Below are 18,205 nucleotides of genomic sequence, written 5' to 3'. Positions count from 1 at the left end.
ATAAGACAACTACTATCAATGTCAATGTAACATCATCAAATTGTGCAATATAAAATATTTTTGCATGGCTCTAGGGTTTATTTTGTCTCATCTCATAGAAAAGAAATGCCTGCACATTGTCAAAAAAGTAGAAGATGCAAAATTACATGTGCAAAAACTGTCAATTTTATTATACTGATGTGTTTTACTGCAGTTTACAGCTTACAGTTGCGTATGTCTATCTTATAATTATGCAAGACAAATTTCCCAGATAGTAACAAAGTGTTACAGTGTTAGAACTGTAGTCAAACCTCTTCAGTTAAGTCGAAGTCAAAATGAAATCAGTTCTACCTGATTAAGGATCCAAACCTGGAATACATCAATACCGATGTAACAGCCAATGAGCTTAACATAAAGATGCCTCAACAATTCCCTGAATTCGAGTTTCACTCATCAAACACACATAATTAATATTGTGCATTATATTTTAAATTTACACCAGGTTTTGTTTTATACAGTTGAGACTGACATAGTTTTATAAAAACAAGAACAGCTTGAGAATATTTGACCCTTCTCACATTCACCCACTAGAGGGCGGCAGACAATTACTCAGGGTGACACTTGGTCCTCTTTCTCTCTGAGAAGTGAGCACCTGTTTGCCTTGTGGTTCTCTCATGTTGGAGAGGTTTCCATATTTTTTAAATAAAAAATAGTCCACAAGGGGGAGAGAGCACACCTCACAGAGGAGGATCAGACAGTAAAACACACATGCTGAAAAAAACCCAAAACAGATATGTAGTTTTGTATAGTTATATATTTACTGTGGATATCAGATCTTACTCGGATATACTGAGGTACAGTGTTGTCTGGAGGTATATGCTTATCAGGCAGTGGATGTTAAGTGTTCATGTGTTTCTTGCTGTGACTGCGGCCCCCCTCCATCCAGTATGACTCCGTTTGCATCTCCATCAGTCTGGAAATGGTCCTCTGGAAGGCAAAGATCTCCTCCTCAGCTGTGAACAGAGTCAGTTGCTCTGCTGCCTTCTGAAGAGAGGACACAACAGCAGGGTTAGCAGCTGGATTTAAACACATTTGGGTTAGACAAACAGGATTAAGACCAGAAGGTTGACCTGCAGGATCGAAGTGTGTCTTAACTATGTCAGTGTGAGAAAGGTATTTCTGAAAAAGATGGTCCTGAAAAAGTAAAATTGAAAAAAATTTAATAAAATAAAACTTCAAAATATGCAGTTTAAAGAAAATATGTGAAGGGAACAGTTTTTTGGATGAAAATGTTCAGCAGTTAACCAAATAAATAAATGCCATATTGACATATGATACAACATGAACTGTGCATTAGAATTTTTGTTGGTTTATTCCAATTAGTAGGCTTAAAGTAAAAAATATGAATACCTAACAATAAAATTCTTTACTCACCACCTGCAGACCTGTGTCAATGTTATCATAATACTGTAAAGGCCCTTTAATAAGTTTGAATCCACAAACTACTAAACAATCGGATTTGGGGAACACACAGCATCTATTCATTGCTGACAGGATGATGATGATGATGTTTTGATGCTGTTTCAATTGTCATATTCTGTTGGAGCAGATTTTTTTTACCCCGCTGAGGCCTAGGTCATCCAGTAGTTGTCGGTCCCTCTCATCTTCCCCTCCACTGTGGACAAACAGCCGATCTAAAGGAGCTGCCGCCAAGAGCACCACTCTCACCTGGGAGGAAAAAACAGAGGGATCAGACACAGGAGGAATGTCCTGTTTATTTATGGAGGTTACTTGCATATTATTAATGATTAAGTGTCCGTTTCCTGTGATCAATATTAAATAACAGCGGTTAACCGTTCATTCATTCCCTCCTTAAAACAATAGTACTTGTATTTCGGGTCAATTTGATGTGTTTTATTGCATCCCTGAGATGAGAGGATCTAAATGCATATTGACTTTTATTTTTTTTACAGAATCAAATTTCCTCTACGATGCAATAAAAAATTGATTGATAAAATTACAGTTCATAGGAAGTGCGCTGACATGAGGTTGGCACTCAAATTAGGACTACTGAATGCAGTGCAATGCAGTGATACTACAGTAATATTATTTTTTGCAGTAGCGAATAGTGTATATACTATTTCAATTCCAGTGGTAAACCAATAGTCCCTTCTGTCACCAAATGCTTTGCTTTTTATTTTTTTGGGCATTTTATTCCTTTATTGTCAAATAGATACCTTTTTGTCGTAGAAGTTGTCTATGAGGGTAGTGAAGCGCCTGGCCTGGTCCTTCAGAGTCAGCGTCAGCATGGGAACATGGCGAATGAACACGGTGTCAAAGAGCTGTGCCATTTCCAGGTAATCACTGGCACCCAGGGGCTGGAAAACAATTCAGCAGGTTTACATGCTGGTACAAAGTCACACTTAAACTTCCAATCTACAGCAGCACATCAGAGGTTCAGTGCAGCACATGTGCACAGTGATCTCATAAACACACACAGCCCCAATGTGCACAATGAATGTTGCAGTCTGTATGTTTGGCTCAGACTGATGTCATTTCAGTTCCAGTCCTTGGTTCTTTGCCATTCAGGATGATTGCTCTCAAAATCAATGTGGACTTGCCAACATATGTCAGCGGGAAGAAGAATCCTTGAAGCCCAGATGCTTGCAAAAGCTCACCTCTGTCCATCAGATTTTACACACACATACACACTGCAGAATACGCTACCATACTGCTTTATTTGCGGCTCAACTATTCACAAAATTGTCAATAGACTTGCTTTTTGACATTGAGCAGAGAATAGGACTGAGATGGAGGGAAGGTGATTCAGTTTGAGAGCAAAGGCTTAGACAATAAGTACACAGAGCAGGGAAGAAACAGAATGCAAAGGCAATAAAAAGAAGTGCTTTGAATTTGAGCAGCAGTTTTGATTAGTGGTGAGTGGATGTTGTGTGAGAGTGCACTGTATGTCTGTGTGTGAGTCAGAAAGAGATTGGGAGCGTGCCAGTGCTCAGGTGGTCTACAATGCACACTACCTGGCAATGTAACTGGGATATCTGTTGTTTATCAATCCTCATGTTGCCCTCTACCCTGTAAAAACACAGTAAAAAGGGAGAAACTCTCACCTCCTCCTGTATTTTAAATATAACTTTGGAAGAAACAGCTAAGGTGAGTGTTATTTTTCTAAACCATCTTTTTCTAGTTTTTCTTTATAACTAAAGATGGTGATTATCTACAGCAATGAGTATCATTAAGACTATGTGTTATTGTGAAACTCTTTAAACGGTTGTTTTTTTGATTACAGAATGCTGGCAATGAAGCAAATTGAGTTTTAGGTGTACTATTTTAAGAAAAAACAAACCAGGATGAAAACACTCACTCTGCCACAGAGCTCATCAAAAGTACAGTCAGCGATGGAGCCACAGGTCTTTTCCAGCGTCACGTCTCTGCCCAGCACTGTGAGCAACCGAGGACCTGTAACTATGGAAACACACACCCAACAATTTAACTGATCTTCATATCGTACAGTTTTTATCATCACATTTACAGTTACATTACATAAAAAACATAAAAAACAAATCTATGAAGGAATGAAAGTTAGCCAACTTAAATACAGCCAGCTTCTAAACTAGAGTCAACCTGGACCCCCTCCACTAAAAATTTGCTTTTCTTCTGTTCCCGAAAATGTCAGATCTTGACTTTACTGACTTAAATCTGTGGAAAGTTTGTCACTAGAGAGGTGTTTTCACATTCCTCTAGTGAAGGGGGAGATGTCTGTACACTTCCCTAAAATCTGAGATTCAAAAGTACCCCAGGCAAGTTTGATTTGGTACAAATTTGAAAGCCAATTGCTGTCTAGCAAAGGCCACCAGTAAAGAAACCCGAAACCTGAAACCAGAGCGTACTTGTCAGTAGAGAGAGCGAGATTTTGCACCACCAAATAGTGAAAGTATTGATAGAAAACATGGTAAAGTATGCAGTTTTTGGATGTAAACCAGACCCTGGACAACAATAATGCTGTGTCAGCTCACTCTTTGTTACTTGGATTATGCTATTTGTCTACTATCGCTAAAAGTGTTACCACGCTGCATCAGATTAAATAATTTACTGGTGACATACAGAATGTATAATGTTGATATCTGTTTAATGGAGCAAGCTGACTGGTGGACAAATCTCCCCAAAAGTTGGTGAGTTCCTTTAATTTCCTTACCACTCTTTTGTCTTAATGCCAGCTCCTCAAACAGCGCATCCAAGAAGGCCTCTGCACCAGGCTCCCCTGTGCTGAGCAACACACACACAGACACACAGATTCACACACGCACAGGCAATGAAACAGAGAAGAAAAAAATAGGATATGAAATTAATAATAGTGAAGTGGCCACATCAAACGGTGGTAGCAAGGAGAGCATAGGAGGGGGGGTACTTAGCTTTTCACTCCATCAGTAAAAGACAGGATGTTAGGCTGTAAACACAAGCATTAGCCTGTGAATGCACGTCAAAATGAGCGTGTGTATTTGTGTCCGTATGTGTGCTTGTGTTTTAACTCCAGGTAAAAGGGTGTGATGTGCTCTATTTACATACAGTGAAAAGACGAAAGCACTTGAAAGCTCCAATACAGCGATGAGCAACAGCAGTGTCATTCATACCTTGTTTGTCTACGTGTGTGTTCCTAACAGCGTATATGTAATGAGGAAAATAGAAAACTAGCTTTTAAAGCTCTGCCATTTTCTCATATTCTATTGATTCCTTTTTCAGTCTTTTCACGGATCTCTCAAGGTTATGTTGGTCTTTATAAATCTCCAAGTCTGCTTCTCCTCATTTATCTATCTGTTTGCCTTCTCTTTCTATCCCTAAAAAAAAAATCTAACTCGATGATATGCACAAACATTTCCTGTGTTTGTGTGCAAATGCTTGTGAGTATGTTGCAGTTAATCTCAATTCTTTACTAGACTTCTGCACAGCTACTAATCTTTTAGACTTTTTATTTATTTTTCATATGAACGTAAAGTACCCCTTCGCTTACAACCAAAATAAAAACACAATTCTACTATACAAAATGTATTTTGCTTGTTGAAAAATAATTGCCAAGGTTACTGCAAATGTGTGCAAAAGGTTTTAGACAACAAAGATGATATAAAAATGTTTAGAAACTGTTCCTTGCTGTTTTTTTGTTAAGTATAAATAGTTAAGTCAGAATATTGCTCTGTCTAGTACATGAATGTTGAAGCGGCCCTCATATGAGATGACAGCAAGCGGCCCCAAGACAATTTGAGTTTGAGACCCCTGTTCCTAAGCTGAGGTAGACAGTAAACAGAGGAGCAAATGGGACCAATATTAGTGTGTGACTTACAGGTAGTAGAGCTTCCCTGCTGCAGCCTTGTCCAGCCTCCTGTAGTCAATTCCAGAGTCCAAGCAGATGGTGTGGCAGTACTCCTGCACACACACAAACACAAAGATACAGAGGAACAAATTAAAAGTTGGTCAAAATAAAATAATAAAAAAGTAGGCAGGTTTACGTTTAAAAGCAATGCTAGAAAGGAAAAGCAAGTACTTTCTAAATAATATACAAATTAGAACTTAAATATAAATTATATAAGTTTCAGTATACACATAGTCAGGCTTTGGTTAAATAGACAAATAGGATCAACTCACTGTTTTGGTTGTTTTTTATGTAATCACTGTTATTTCATATAAAGGATGGCACCAAATTTGTAATCAATTATCCCCAAAAGCTGGAACACAATCTGCGCAAATCTGTCAGGCTTTTCATTTAGCCTTAGAGCTAAACCTACAGGTTGTTTAAACCTGCATCTGGATTTCTAAAGGATTTTCACATTTAGGAGCAGAAGCTTAGATTAGGGTTTCTGGTTTTGCTGTTGCTGTCAGCCACCAGGTTTTCTATGTAAAAACATGTAGTTCCACTGTATAGACATATAGCATGAGCATCCAATGAGAAAAATAAAGAATGTCACCACACCTGTCCTTTATATCAGATTCTAGTATAAAAATAAATAAATAAATAAATATGGAAGGGAAATACTGAAAAGGTGCCACATATAAATGAATAAACCTTAGGAAGGTCAGATCAGATGCTATCTTTTCGGATTAGATTGATTGTCTTGTGGAAGTCTTTGAGATAACTGAGTTTGTGCCAAGGAATCTGTGTTTGTACTTCAATTCTTGTGTTACTACATTATACATTATTTTGGATTCTAATCATACAATGCTATAGTATGTGCCAACATTATAAAAACAGCTTCTATGTGAAAAGTAGACAATAAGAGCTTTGTGTCACTGATTCCCTCTCAGTATAATATACAGTATATGAGGGAACAAATTCAACGACAGGGCGACACAGAAGGCAGGAGACATCTTACTCTCCTCTGACAGCGCTGGGATTTTGTGGTCACGTCTTCATGGTTTATTGAGCTGATCTTTTGTTCCGCCAGCTATTCAATTGTGTTAAAGCAGGGGTGAACTTGTGATGCAGAGTTCAAACTTTTCCAGATAGTGTAAAACGTCAACAGGATTCATGTCAGGGAGTACAGCACAAACTATAATCATCATCTCCACCATTCTATCAAAGAAAAGAAAGGAATTGCATATCATCCCATCCAAGCCATCGCCGGCTGACTGAGTATTCGACGACAGCTCCAGTAAATTATGAAATCAGTGAATTTCTGCCACTGGCCTCCTTAAGCTGCAGGATAATTAGTAATCATCACAAAGCAAGGGGACGGAAATACTCTATTCTTCTCCGCTGTCAACTTTTTATCTCCATGTCCGCTCACACAAACGGGGTTCCCACTCTGAGCCAATTGGCTGAATCAGGCTTAATAACAACCTGACAAACTCGCCCTCCCCCACGCACAAAAGGGAGGTGTCATTTCATCAACCTACTGTGACCCCACCAACGGGTAAATAGTCCCTCCAAAATGGGAAAAAAAAAGAAGAAAAAAACTTGTCACTATCGCCGCCACATCATTAGAATCTCAGTTTGTCTTTTCTCTCCTGCCATCTTCTACTCCCTCCCTTTATGAACCTACGGTAAAGAGGGCTGATGCGTTTCTTGACGGAGAAGCGAGGTACAAATAAGAGAGGGGAAAAAAGGAGGAATGGAAACACAATCAGTGATGATGATTCCATTGGTTATTTATAATCAGATGAGGCTGAGGCCTTGCGGGTCATTACTTGATTATCCATCTTGAGAGGATTGTCAAGTTCTCACTCCTCCAAGATTTCATCCGCCTACACATTGTGGTCTTGCCCCCCCCCCACTCCTCCTCCACCACCATGCTTTTCTCACTCCAATCCTAGTCAGTTACTTTGCAACTTACACTTTCATCCCCGACTGTCCATTTAGCTTATTCTATATATCGTGCTGCACTATTGCACTGTTTTTGTCAGGTGTACTGTTGAAGTGATTTTTGTACTTTATTAACCACTTAATCAACCATTTTGATTATAGATTAGTTGTTTTTGAGCAAAAATGACAAACATTTGCTTCGTCTGGCTTCTCAAATGTGAACATTTGCTGCGTTTCTTTGTTTTATATCCTCGCAAATTGATCAAATCTTTAGGTTTTGCACAGTTTGTTGGAAAAAACAAGGAATTCAAAAGGCATCATACTGGGCTCTTCTTTTGCATCCTCAGACATTTTATAGGTTGATAAATTCATCAATTAATCAAGAAATATAGGAACAGATGAATAAATAATGAAGATATGTGACTGTGTCACTCTGTTCATCCTACAATAACTAAAAGACTATATACACTAAAACTAAATGACTGTACTTAATGGACAAAATGTCTGGGGTATTCTTCATTAAGTACACTGAGGGGTCTTGCTGCAGATTAAAACCCAAATACTGGGATTATAGTAAGGCAGAAATTACTTTGCATATTGTATTTTTTTTATGTTACAATGCTCAAATTTGTTATATCTTCAATATGTGATTGCATGTCTGTCATTCCTTTGTGTTTATTTTTGATTGTGATTTTTCTAACTCATTAATGGGTCAAAAGAATAATAAAAATTGAACTAAACAATCTGAGTGTCTTAATCTGAAATGATTAGAAAATTCATTGATGAGTTGATTAACAAAACATTGATTGGCAACAACTTTATTAATTGACTAATTGTCATTTATGAAGTAAAAATGCAAAACCATAAAATGAGTCCTGGGCTAATGGAAGTGAAGTGTGGTGGAAACTGGCTGATTCACTGGTTTCAGCTTCTCAAATGTGAGGATTTGCTGCTTTGCTCTGTTTTATGATTGTAAATCAAATATATTTGGTTTTTCAATGGTTAGTTTGACAAAACAAGACGTCTGAAGATGCCGTTCTGGGAAATTGTGAGCATCATTTTTCATTATTGTCTGACATTTTAAAGACTTAACTCTTAATCAAAAAGATAATTGACAGATTAAATTGATGACGGAAAATAATCAGTTGTTGCAGCCCTGGTTTATTATCATCATGAGTCATGCTACAATATTAGCTTTTTGTACTGGTGAAGTAAAAACTAGTCCTATGTGTGGCTGACTCACAGAAAAGCAGCATGGGAGCAATGCCACCGCAAATTAAGAGTTTCACTACTTGCACGGATGCATTCACAAGCTCAGACACAAGAGGGGAGGAAGAGACAGAAGAGAGAGAGATGACAGACATGAGAATCAGAGTCTCTTTAGAAGAAAGTCATCCAAACACATGTAGCTCCAATCATGTCATTGTCCAAGCTGTCCACTGCTTTCTCTGGACAGCCGTTTAGCATAAAAACAGAGTGGCTTTTTTTTTTTTTTTTAGTGGCTGCCTCTGCTCCCCTCTGCACCCGCTCCCTCTATGCCATATCTTTCTCTATCCTTTACTCCTCAAAAAGTTGCTTTTGAGTTTTTCAAAGAGCGCGGTGCCATTGAGCTGCAACAAAAGCCAAGGATAGCTGACTATTGGGCCCTGATGAGGTCCACTCCCTCATTACCCAGCAGCAGAAAACATTTGATGCTTTTTTTGTTTGGCCCAGAGAATTGACCAGGCCTCAAAGAAATGCGGGGTGGGAAGGCTGAAAAAGAGACGAAGGGGGAGAGAGGGGGAGAGAGAGAGGGAGAGGGGAGGAGGGGAAAGGTTGTCGTTCATTCAACCATGTGTGTCTTACAGCCTTGTGTGGAGGGAGAGAAGAAAAGAGGGAGGTAGGGATAGAGGGGTTGAGAGAGAGAGACGGGGGAGAAAAGAGAGAAAGCTTAAAACACTGCCTTTATGCTGGCAAGTTCTGGACGACTCTTCTGACATCAAAGTGTTTTCACTAACTGGGGAGCTGCTGTGTGTGTGTGTGAGTGTGAGTGGGGGGTGTATCTGGTGATTTTATTCATTCTTGGGCAACCGGGGGGGTACATGACAATGTGAACACCCTAATTACACCTAATGATCTATTCCCTTAAAGTGTGACCGCCTTGGGCCAGCGATGGTTTGTTCTGAGAGGTCGTTCTCACAACCTCCCCCTGCCTCGGCTGCTCCTCTTGGGGAAACATCTTTTGAGTTGGAGGCCCCACCTTTCGTGATCCAGGACCCCACTGGACCCCCCACCCTCAACCCCTCTCGAGCTCTGTTGAGGCCCAAAAACCGAACCGCTCCACAACTCGGTTGAGTCTGTGCTACCTGCACCTGGCCAACAGAGGCTCCACATGTTGGTAGCAACACAGACGTAAGAAATAAAGCGGGCTACAGAGGTTTGGTAGGCTCACTTCTTACTAACTTCACAGCCGCAGAAATTTCAAAATTCAATTCAAATTTTAACCTCAGCTGACTTAAATGACATCACTTGAGGAAATTTAGCAGACTTCATGCAAGCTCCCTCTTGGAGCCACAAAAGTCTTTACACACCTTTTTTAAACATTAGTAGTGCTCGCAGAGACTTATAAAGTCAGTGGAGTCAGTGGGTTCTAAACCCAAATATGAGGAAGCTATTATTAGCTACTTTATTTGCAGGGATGGGCTTAACGATAACTTGCTTTGAGTATCAATCCTAGTGTCAAAAGGATCAATACCAAAACAAAAAAAAGGAACCAGTCTCTGATTAAATCACGTTCTGGGCTCATTAGCTCGTTAGTGATGATCTCTCAGCTTATTTTCTGCTGCTGTTGTCTTGTCAATGCGTGCTGCATGCTCTCGTTATTTCCAAGAATTTACAAAATAAAAATTATATTTTTCACCAGCCTCATTATCTACACTATAAATTCGATTTTTGTTTTAATTTTAGTCTGCTACTTTACATGTAATACAATGTAATTTATTCTGGTAAGTTAGTCTCAATGCGTTATGTGAACACTTAAAGCATCAACAATGTATTACTGAGAGATAAAAAACTATTTTTTCTCAGGTAAACAAGTTAGTAACTCCCAATATCGCCAATAAAAGAAGATATTAGGAAAAAATATATATTTCATAACATTTAAAACCAACCTCTTTTCAGCTTCATATGTTACAAATGTGACAACAGGGCAGAGCATCAAGAGGCGAGTAGGTTGATCATGAGTGTATCAGAAGCAGACAGATTAACAAGCGTAAAAAGGAGCTTTAAATGTACATGTTAGTGAAGTTTGTTTCTGAATTAAGCATTGCCTTCAGATTGCAGGTGGCCTGCTTTACAAATGAATACATACAGCTCAGTATAAAGCACCTGTGCGCATGCATGTATGCTTGATCAAACACATCTGACACATGCACACAACTATAATAAAACACTGGAAAACATCAGTTAGGCAGCAGAAAACAACAAGCCAAGGTGACTACATCAATTAAAAAGTTAGACGATAAATACAGAGCCAGGATTCATTTTTCATTTTCAAAAGGAGCACAATCGATTTGTCCTTTATTAATTGTTCAGTTTTGTAGAAGCGAGACACTGATATGAAGAAGTAAGGTACGCCCTCGAGGAATAGACTGCCCTGCCATTTAATGCTCTGGAAGACAATGACAGTCATCAAACATCAACATGTATTTGATTTGAACAGGCAGGCTGCCAGCTCTTCACAGGCAGTCCTTCTCACCAAGGTCTTCACTGGAGGACCACATCTCTCTCATTCCTCAGTTTTTCTTTCTCTATCATCCTGTTTTTATTTATATATTTTTTTTCTCTCATTACCAACTGCACAGCACGCAGCAAATTATTAACAATGACACAAAAAAGAGAAGGAGAGTGGATCAAAAGAAGGGTTAAAAACAGCAGGAAACCCATGGATACTCAAAGTTGCCTCAGGGTTGTTGTCATGTCCCCCTCCCTTCGGCAGCATTGTGCACAACTGCAATCGAACAAGCGGAGGGAAAATAAAGTCACTATTCTGCTACTAAAATACAGGGACCTGACCTTGGGTGAGTAAAGCCAGCGAGCAGAACAGGATAGTAATAGAATAAAGAGCAGGGATATAGGGGTAGAGAGAGGATGGGTGATGAAAAGATGAGTGGAGAGGGAGGACAGTTTGTGAGAGAGAAAGAGTGTCTTAGTAAAGAGTGTCTTAGTTACAATAGTGGCAGTGTCCATTAAAAAAGCCCTTAAACCCTGTATTTTACAGAACTCTGAGCTTTGCCATGGCTACAAAGGGGAAAAAAAAGCCTAAACAACTGAATAGATTCCCCAATGGAGTCTACAGAGATGCTAAAAAGGAAAAGAAATTGCAAATGAAAAAAAAAAAAACTAGTAAACAAACTAAAATGTGAAAAGCAGTCAGGGACTTTTAAGTTCTGGGGAGTTGTATGCTTTCCACATCTGGCAAGTCTATCTACTTAAAAGTTTGTACTTGATCTAATGATTTCTTATTTTTAAGATTAGGAAGCTGGATGATTTGGGGAGGGGAGGGGGTGGGGCGCTGAGGAAAAAGGGGGTCCAAACTAATCAGAAGTCAATAGTTAAATAAAGACGTCAACCCAGGCGGACAGAGGCGGTGGATTAACCTCTACCACTCCAGCTCAGGTGATAGGGAGGAGAGGTCAGGGGCTATTTTTTTACTTTTTAACACCCGCATTCACTCCCTCGCTCGCTATAGAAACACACTCAGTCGTGCATATACTAGAGCGAATAGCATCAGGGAGGAGGACCCGCACCAGTGGTCGCTGCAAGCATTAATTCAATCTATTAAGGGTCAGCTAGTTAGCAGCGTGACCCCGCTAAAACACGCTTTAACTTTACAGAACAGGCTGCTATAGAGAATGCCTTGCACCCCTAAAAAAAAAAAAACCCCGACCCTGAAAACCAGATGGCCTCACAAAGGGGAACATGGGACCCTGAAAGAGAAGAGGTAGTGCGGGGCAGAGAGGGACAACAGGCATTCAGGACCTTGATGAGGGTGGATTAGAGAGGGCAAGGGTGCTGCTGGGAGAGTGGGTGGGGAGCAGGGTGACTCCAAGGCCTCCCCGGTTGTAGTGCGCTTACATTTGTGTGTGTCAGAGGCACACTCTGTGTGTGTGCGTGTGAAGATACAGTGGAGCGGTGATGACCCTAGGCGCTGCAGATCAACCATGCTGCCCTTGTGAAAGCACATGAGTTGCAAACTACTTATTTAGTATACAACAGTATTCGCACTGAGGTTTGTGATGTAACATGTAATGGGATCATGATTATCTTGCAACAACATACTAATTATCATATGTAGAGGAGTTTTGAGGCCAATCAGATTAAACTATCAACTCATGTTATAGAGTGGAAGCTGATGTTTTGCTAAGAGTCCTAAATTTGGTTTGCAAAGGGTTAGCCTATGAGAACAATATGTAGCTGAAACATATAATTCTTAACAGACGTACTTAAATCTGCTCAGGTGTGATGCAATGTTTAAGTCAATTTATATTTTACATTGGACAATCTGTGTAAAAATGATAAATAGCTTTTTCCTGCATTATGTAATATATTTTTAAATTCACCTTTGCACATTCAAGTATCAATATATTGTTAGTAAGTTTTTTTTTTAATTCAAAAGACCAATATATCAAAATATACTAAATCATAAAATTCAAGCAGCACTGTGATTTTAACATGTGTATGTTTGTATGTCTGTAGAAACATCTATCAAAAAAAAAAAGAAAAAACAATTCTGCATACTTTGGAGGAAAGACTGCACAAAAATAGCTCAAACTTGCCAAATGACACAACTGAATTTGTGTATCTGTATATATTCAAATATTCAGTGTATTTTGTCATTAAGGTAACTTAATCATCCTGGTAATGGTGCTTAGTCGAAAACATTTGGGAATCACTCTCAGAAGTTGTGAAGCCAAGGAAATTATACTTTGCCCCGTTAACCAAACAATGCCAGGTCAGAATTTACCGTAATTATTGCATCAACAGTTATGCATTATAAGCAGCTGTGTATAGTCACAGTATGTAAAACGTACAACCTATTGGTTATTGTACTTCACATCCACCTAATCACGACTGTGTCTGAGTTCATATGTTTAAGATATAGACAGAATGAGTGGTCCTGTGTGTAAAATTAAACCAGTTTCTGTTAGTTGTTGTTTGCCTCTACTATTGACAGTGTGGCCTCTACTGAGTGTCTGTCATTATTGCTTATGAAAAGTGAGGAATTAGCAGTGCATTTGTGGCCTAATATGCTGCAGTTGGATATCGCTTGGCTTTACTATTTGGACTAAATACCAATAAAAAGTGCAAGAATGCTGCCCTCCTCTGTTGCAAAATGCATGACAACAAATTATTATGCAATTATTTATGATCATGATCACTCCAAACACATCAATGATCATCTGAGATGCAGGCAGGATAATGGTGCTACCTGCTTAAATTGCAAAGTAGATTTTTCGCTGGAAATGCTAACCACCACATCGCTCCTCTCCTCTCCTCTCCTCTCCTCCACCACTCGCCCACCCCCCTTACTTTTGAAATGCAAGCAGTCTGGGTCAGTCTCTCAGCTTGTCCGCCCATCTCTCATTCACATTACCTGTACTCACCAACACTCTTTCCATCTCTCCCTACCTTTCTCTCGCTCTCTCTGAGTCTTTCACCGTGCCCTGGTATGATCAAAGACAGCTTTGTGACACTGTGCGAGGCATCCAGGAAGCAGAAAACATCAAACCACTAAAGAGCAACTTGCAAAAAAGACAGACACAGGGACAGAGGCGGACATGCGAGTGTGTGCATGTGCGTTATGATGTGTGTGTGATAAACAAATGAATAAATTAACAAGACAAGAGAGAGGGATGACTTTGTCTCTACCTTCAGCACGTCGATGAAAGGTAGGAAGGTGTCCCTCTGAAGTCCGTTTTTGTACAGATCTGAAAGAGGAGGGGAGGGCCTGTATTAGAGCTGCTGTTTAGCCTCCTAATAATGTCATTCCCCCGCCGCAGATTGGCAGATAAAGTGGCTATTGATGAACTGAAGGATGGGTGGGGAGGCACGACAAAAGGACTGGGACCAGGAGAGAAAAATGGATTTCTCTACCGGCAGCGGCAGCAACATAAAATTCATTACATTCCCAAACAATGGTGGCGGGAGAAAGGACTGTCGCCTTTTCAGCGCGGACAATGTCCACAGCAGCTCGCTGAATAGAGGTTTCAATTAGCTCGGCTGGAACAAATTACATCTGAAGTAGCATCCCTGATAGACAGATAAAACAGATAGGGACACACACAAACATGGACAAAGACACACACGCACAAACACACATAGAGGCTTAAGCTCTCTCCAGCTGCAAACAAGTGGTTGTTGTTGATGTTTGGGCCTAAGCTACTACTACAGTAGGACCTGACACACAAATAATACTCGCTTCATAACTCCTATACTGTAATAGACTGCACCGTGTATAGGACATGACTATTGCCAAGGTTAAAGGAATAGTTCAATATTTTGCAACATGCTCTCTTCGCTTTCTTGACGGGAGTTTTTTCAGGAAATCAACATCACTCGGATGTCAGTACAACACATATGAAGCTGGAGACAGAAGGCAGTTAGCTTAGCTTGGCACAAAGACTGGACGTTGAAATAATTAGTCTGGCCCTGTCCAAAAGTTATAAAGCCACCCAGCACCTCCGAAGTTAACAAATTAACATGTTATATCTTGTGTGTTTCATTTGTACATAAGCTGAAGTATAAAAACGACGTGTTGCAGTTTTACGCAGGTTGATTTAGGGACTATTTGTTGTTAGGGAGAATTTCTGGAAATAGTCTGCAATATAATGTCCCGTAAAACCGAATTGTGTCATTTATACACTTCAGTTCTTGTACAGATTGACAAAAACAGGATATATGTTGATGAGTGAATTTTAGAAGCATTCATAGGGAGGATTTGCTACCCTTGGAAAAACCAGGCTAGCAATCTCCCCATTTCCAGTCTTGGTGCTAAGCCAAGCTAACTGGCTGATAATGGTACCTTTATATTTAGTGTACAGATATGAGAGTGGCATCAATCTGCTCACCTAACTCTCAACAAGAAGGCAAATAAGCGTATTACCGAAAACGTCAAACTTCTTCCTAAGACAGCAAAGGGTATCATGTCTGATTTGAAAATTGTGCTTTCCATGATATACTGTTGATTGCTATGTATAGATAGGTGTAACCCACGCCACTCTGAAGGAAACCTATTACTCAAACTGGAATAAAATAAGCTCACACCGAGGATGTCCCACTCCAAAAAGACACAATTAATCCACCTAAACCTCCTCATCTCATTACTCCATCAGTGTATAAAGACAACAAAACGCTACTTTAGCCTTTCTAGTAAAAACCTATCTCTAAACTCCCCCTCCAAACACATCTAGGGCTTTTTGATAGCAGCATCTCCACATCAATAAAGATGGAAAATGTATGCCTTTCATGTCCAGTTGTCTCTTATGGCTTTCAGTGTTCCATTAACCATGTAATTAATACCAAGTAGGCTCTCTATCAAGTTTGCATGGTTTGGCGCTTTGTTGTTAATAGCTAGTAAATATCAGAGATGTGCGTCTTTGTCTACGAGAGCCATCTTGCTGCCATCCACTTCGTACCCACTCGAGACTTTGAGACATCAACATCTTTCCCGGGAAAGAAAGACGTCAGATAGCACATCATGCATTTATCTCCACCTTGATCACCGCCTTGCTCATTCTTTCTCCAACCTTACTCCACTGGCACTAAATGCAACATCAAAGCCCGTTTAAAGGTTGTATTACTGCTGGAGCCGAGCACTTGTGGATAAAAGTATTAAGTGAATAATGTAGATATATGTAAAGTAACTGAGAAATTTGCTGGTTCAAGAGGAGGAGAAGAAAACATTGTGATATTATTTGTCATTTTACCTGCAGGCCAATGATCTACAGCTTGCTGAAAATTAAGTGGACATTTAGAGCTTCTGGGATTGTTTGACAATATTTGACTGTCAGCCTTTTGCCTCCTCTGTCCTACTGAGCTGAGCTGGCAATAAAAGCTACTCCTTGCATTCTTGCAAGTGGTAAAAGCTGACAATTATTGACAGTTTGTAATTTTGACCATGCACTCACAGCAAAGTGCAGACCACTGTGAGCTTCAGTAAACATATATCAAAACTAAACATGTTGTGAAACTCATCTCCCACCTACATACCTTGCTCTATTCCCCAAACACCACTCAAATTAATATGATTAATAAGTCACATACTTAACTGATGTAATGTAAATCAAGAAACAACTTCAGATACCACCCTGATGAAGGTGAGACGTCCACATTTATTTGGGGAAAATAATGTGGCATTTTGGAGAACAGTTATCTGATGTGTTTAATTTTGATGAACAGTTAGAAGTTAAACGTTAAAAGGATTATGTGCTTTCAAAAGTTAAATCATTTTTACTTCAGTGGAGCATCTGGAAACTGTGTGATAACTAACATTTTGTTGGTTTAATTTTCTGGCATGGACAAATCCGCTCTCTTATGCAAGGCACTTACTTTTTTCACATTCAGTATTATATGAATATGGCTGTGGGTGCATTAGATATCTTCCAGGTGCGAAATAGGTCTTCTTACATTTCCTCTTTCTTATAAAAGATTTGTCAACATTACAAATGGGTAAAAGCAATACAATGGTTACTTGTGATGCTAAATTGTAGCTGTAGTCAGTCTACAAGTAAACAACAGGATAGAGTCAGTGTTAGAAAGCATTCATTTCAGTTGAAAACTACCCTATTTGTTTGTAAGTAATTTAGATATATGTTGTAATGCAACTATTTAAAATTATGTACCATTATGTTCCTGCAATATCAGTAGAACTGAATATTTATTGTTGCTACTATTTTGTGCTAGTATTAATGTTTCTAAGATGCTCCTTGACTTTTACCACTTATTATTTAGGATGTCATTGCCAGTTGAGTTAAAGGTCCAGTGTGCAACATTTAGAAGGATCTATCAGCAGAACTGGAATATAATATTCATTGATATGTTTTCATCGGTGTATAATTACCTTAATATAATATAATTTATAGGTGGGTCCTCTTACAGAGAGGTGGCCATGTGTCTACCGTAGCCCAGAATAAACAAACCAAACACTGGCTCGAGACACAGTCTTTCATGTTTCATGTTCACTTTAGTTTCTCCGGCAGACTCGGAAGGCTGAGCTGTATTCAAAAGGCTGAAACTTCCCCGCTAGATGCCACTAAATTCTACAAACTGGTTCTTTAATTATTGTGTGGAGCAAAGGACTATACTATGGATCTGTAACTTCTGTTAGAGTTAATGGTTTTTTGAGGATTTATTTGGCTCATTGCTTTACGTTAAAGAGTGCTACTACAGTGTTACTGATGGCTGCAAAGTTGTACTAAACCATCCTACCTATTTACTCAATTGTGTTGTAAACTGTTTAAGATTAGAAATTAGATTGTGTTGTTCCTATAGTAACAACAATAATGAATCATTAACGAGCAACAGCTTAAAACACACAAAAAGTACAATACATATGTGTTCAGACACTGGTCGTCGTACCATCAGGGGGTCTGTTGGAGGTGGCCACCACAACCACTCCGGTCTTGAACAGCGTCTCGAACAGCTGCTTCAGTATCATGGCATCAGCAATGTCGGTCACCTGACAGAACAGAACCAGAGAAGAAGAGAGACACATTTATGTACTGTATAATTTACCTTTTTTTCTTGCCACATCGCACGTGTGTTTGTCTGAGGTCAAACCATACCATCAACACTGCATGTTGATTAGTGTCATTCAGGTGTGCTCATTCAATCCTTTGTGTCTGGTCACAGCCATTCACACTCCATCCACACACGCACACA

At 39.5% G+C, this 18,205-nt stretch overlaps 1 protein-coding gene across 1 annotated transcript in view; it reads right to left on the bottom strand.

Annotated features, from left to right (window-relative positions):
* Positions 1–147: 147 nt before the first annotated feature.
* Positions 148–18,205, bottom strand: part of afg1lb (AFG1 like ATPase b) — a 25,556-nt gene continuing 7,498 nt past the window's right edge. The window contains exons 6-13 of the mRNA XM_035679129.1: positions 17,903–18,002; positions 14,195–14,253; positions 5,330–5,412; positions 4,190–4,260; positions 3,359–3,459; positions 2,217–2,357; positions 1,600–1,707; positions 148–1,023 (exon numbers count right to left, since the gene is read on the bottom strand). Of these exons, the coding sequence (XP_035535022.1) occupies positions 877–1,023; positions 1,600–1,707; positions 2,217–2,357; positions 3,359–3,459; positions 4,190–4,260; positions 5,330–5,412; positions 14,195–14,253; positions 17,903–18,002 (810 nt within the window). The 3' untranslated portion in view covers positions 148–876. The remainder of the gene's footprint in view (positions 1,024–1,599; positions 1,708–2,216; positions 2,358–3,358; positions 3,460–4,189; positions 4,261–5,329; positions 5,413–14,194; positions 14,254–17,902; positions 18,003–18,205) is intronic.

This window comes from Morone saxatilis, unplaced genomic scaffold (assembly GCF_004916995.1).
Source record: "Morone saxatilis isolate NCDOM2014 unplaced genomic scaffold, NCSU_SB_2.0 Contig7, whole genome shotgun sequence".
In the NCBI taxonomy this organism is placed as follows: domain Eukaryota; kingdom Metazoa; phylum Chordata; class Actinopteri; family Moronidae; genus Morone; species Morone saxatilis.
This window is presented reverse-complemented; position numbering and strand designations above follow the sequence as displayed.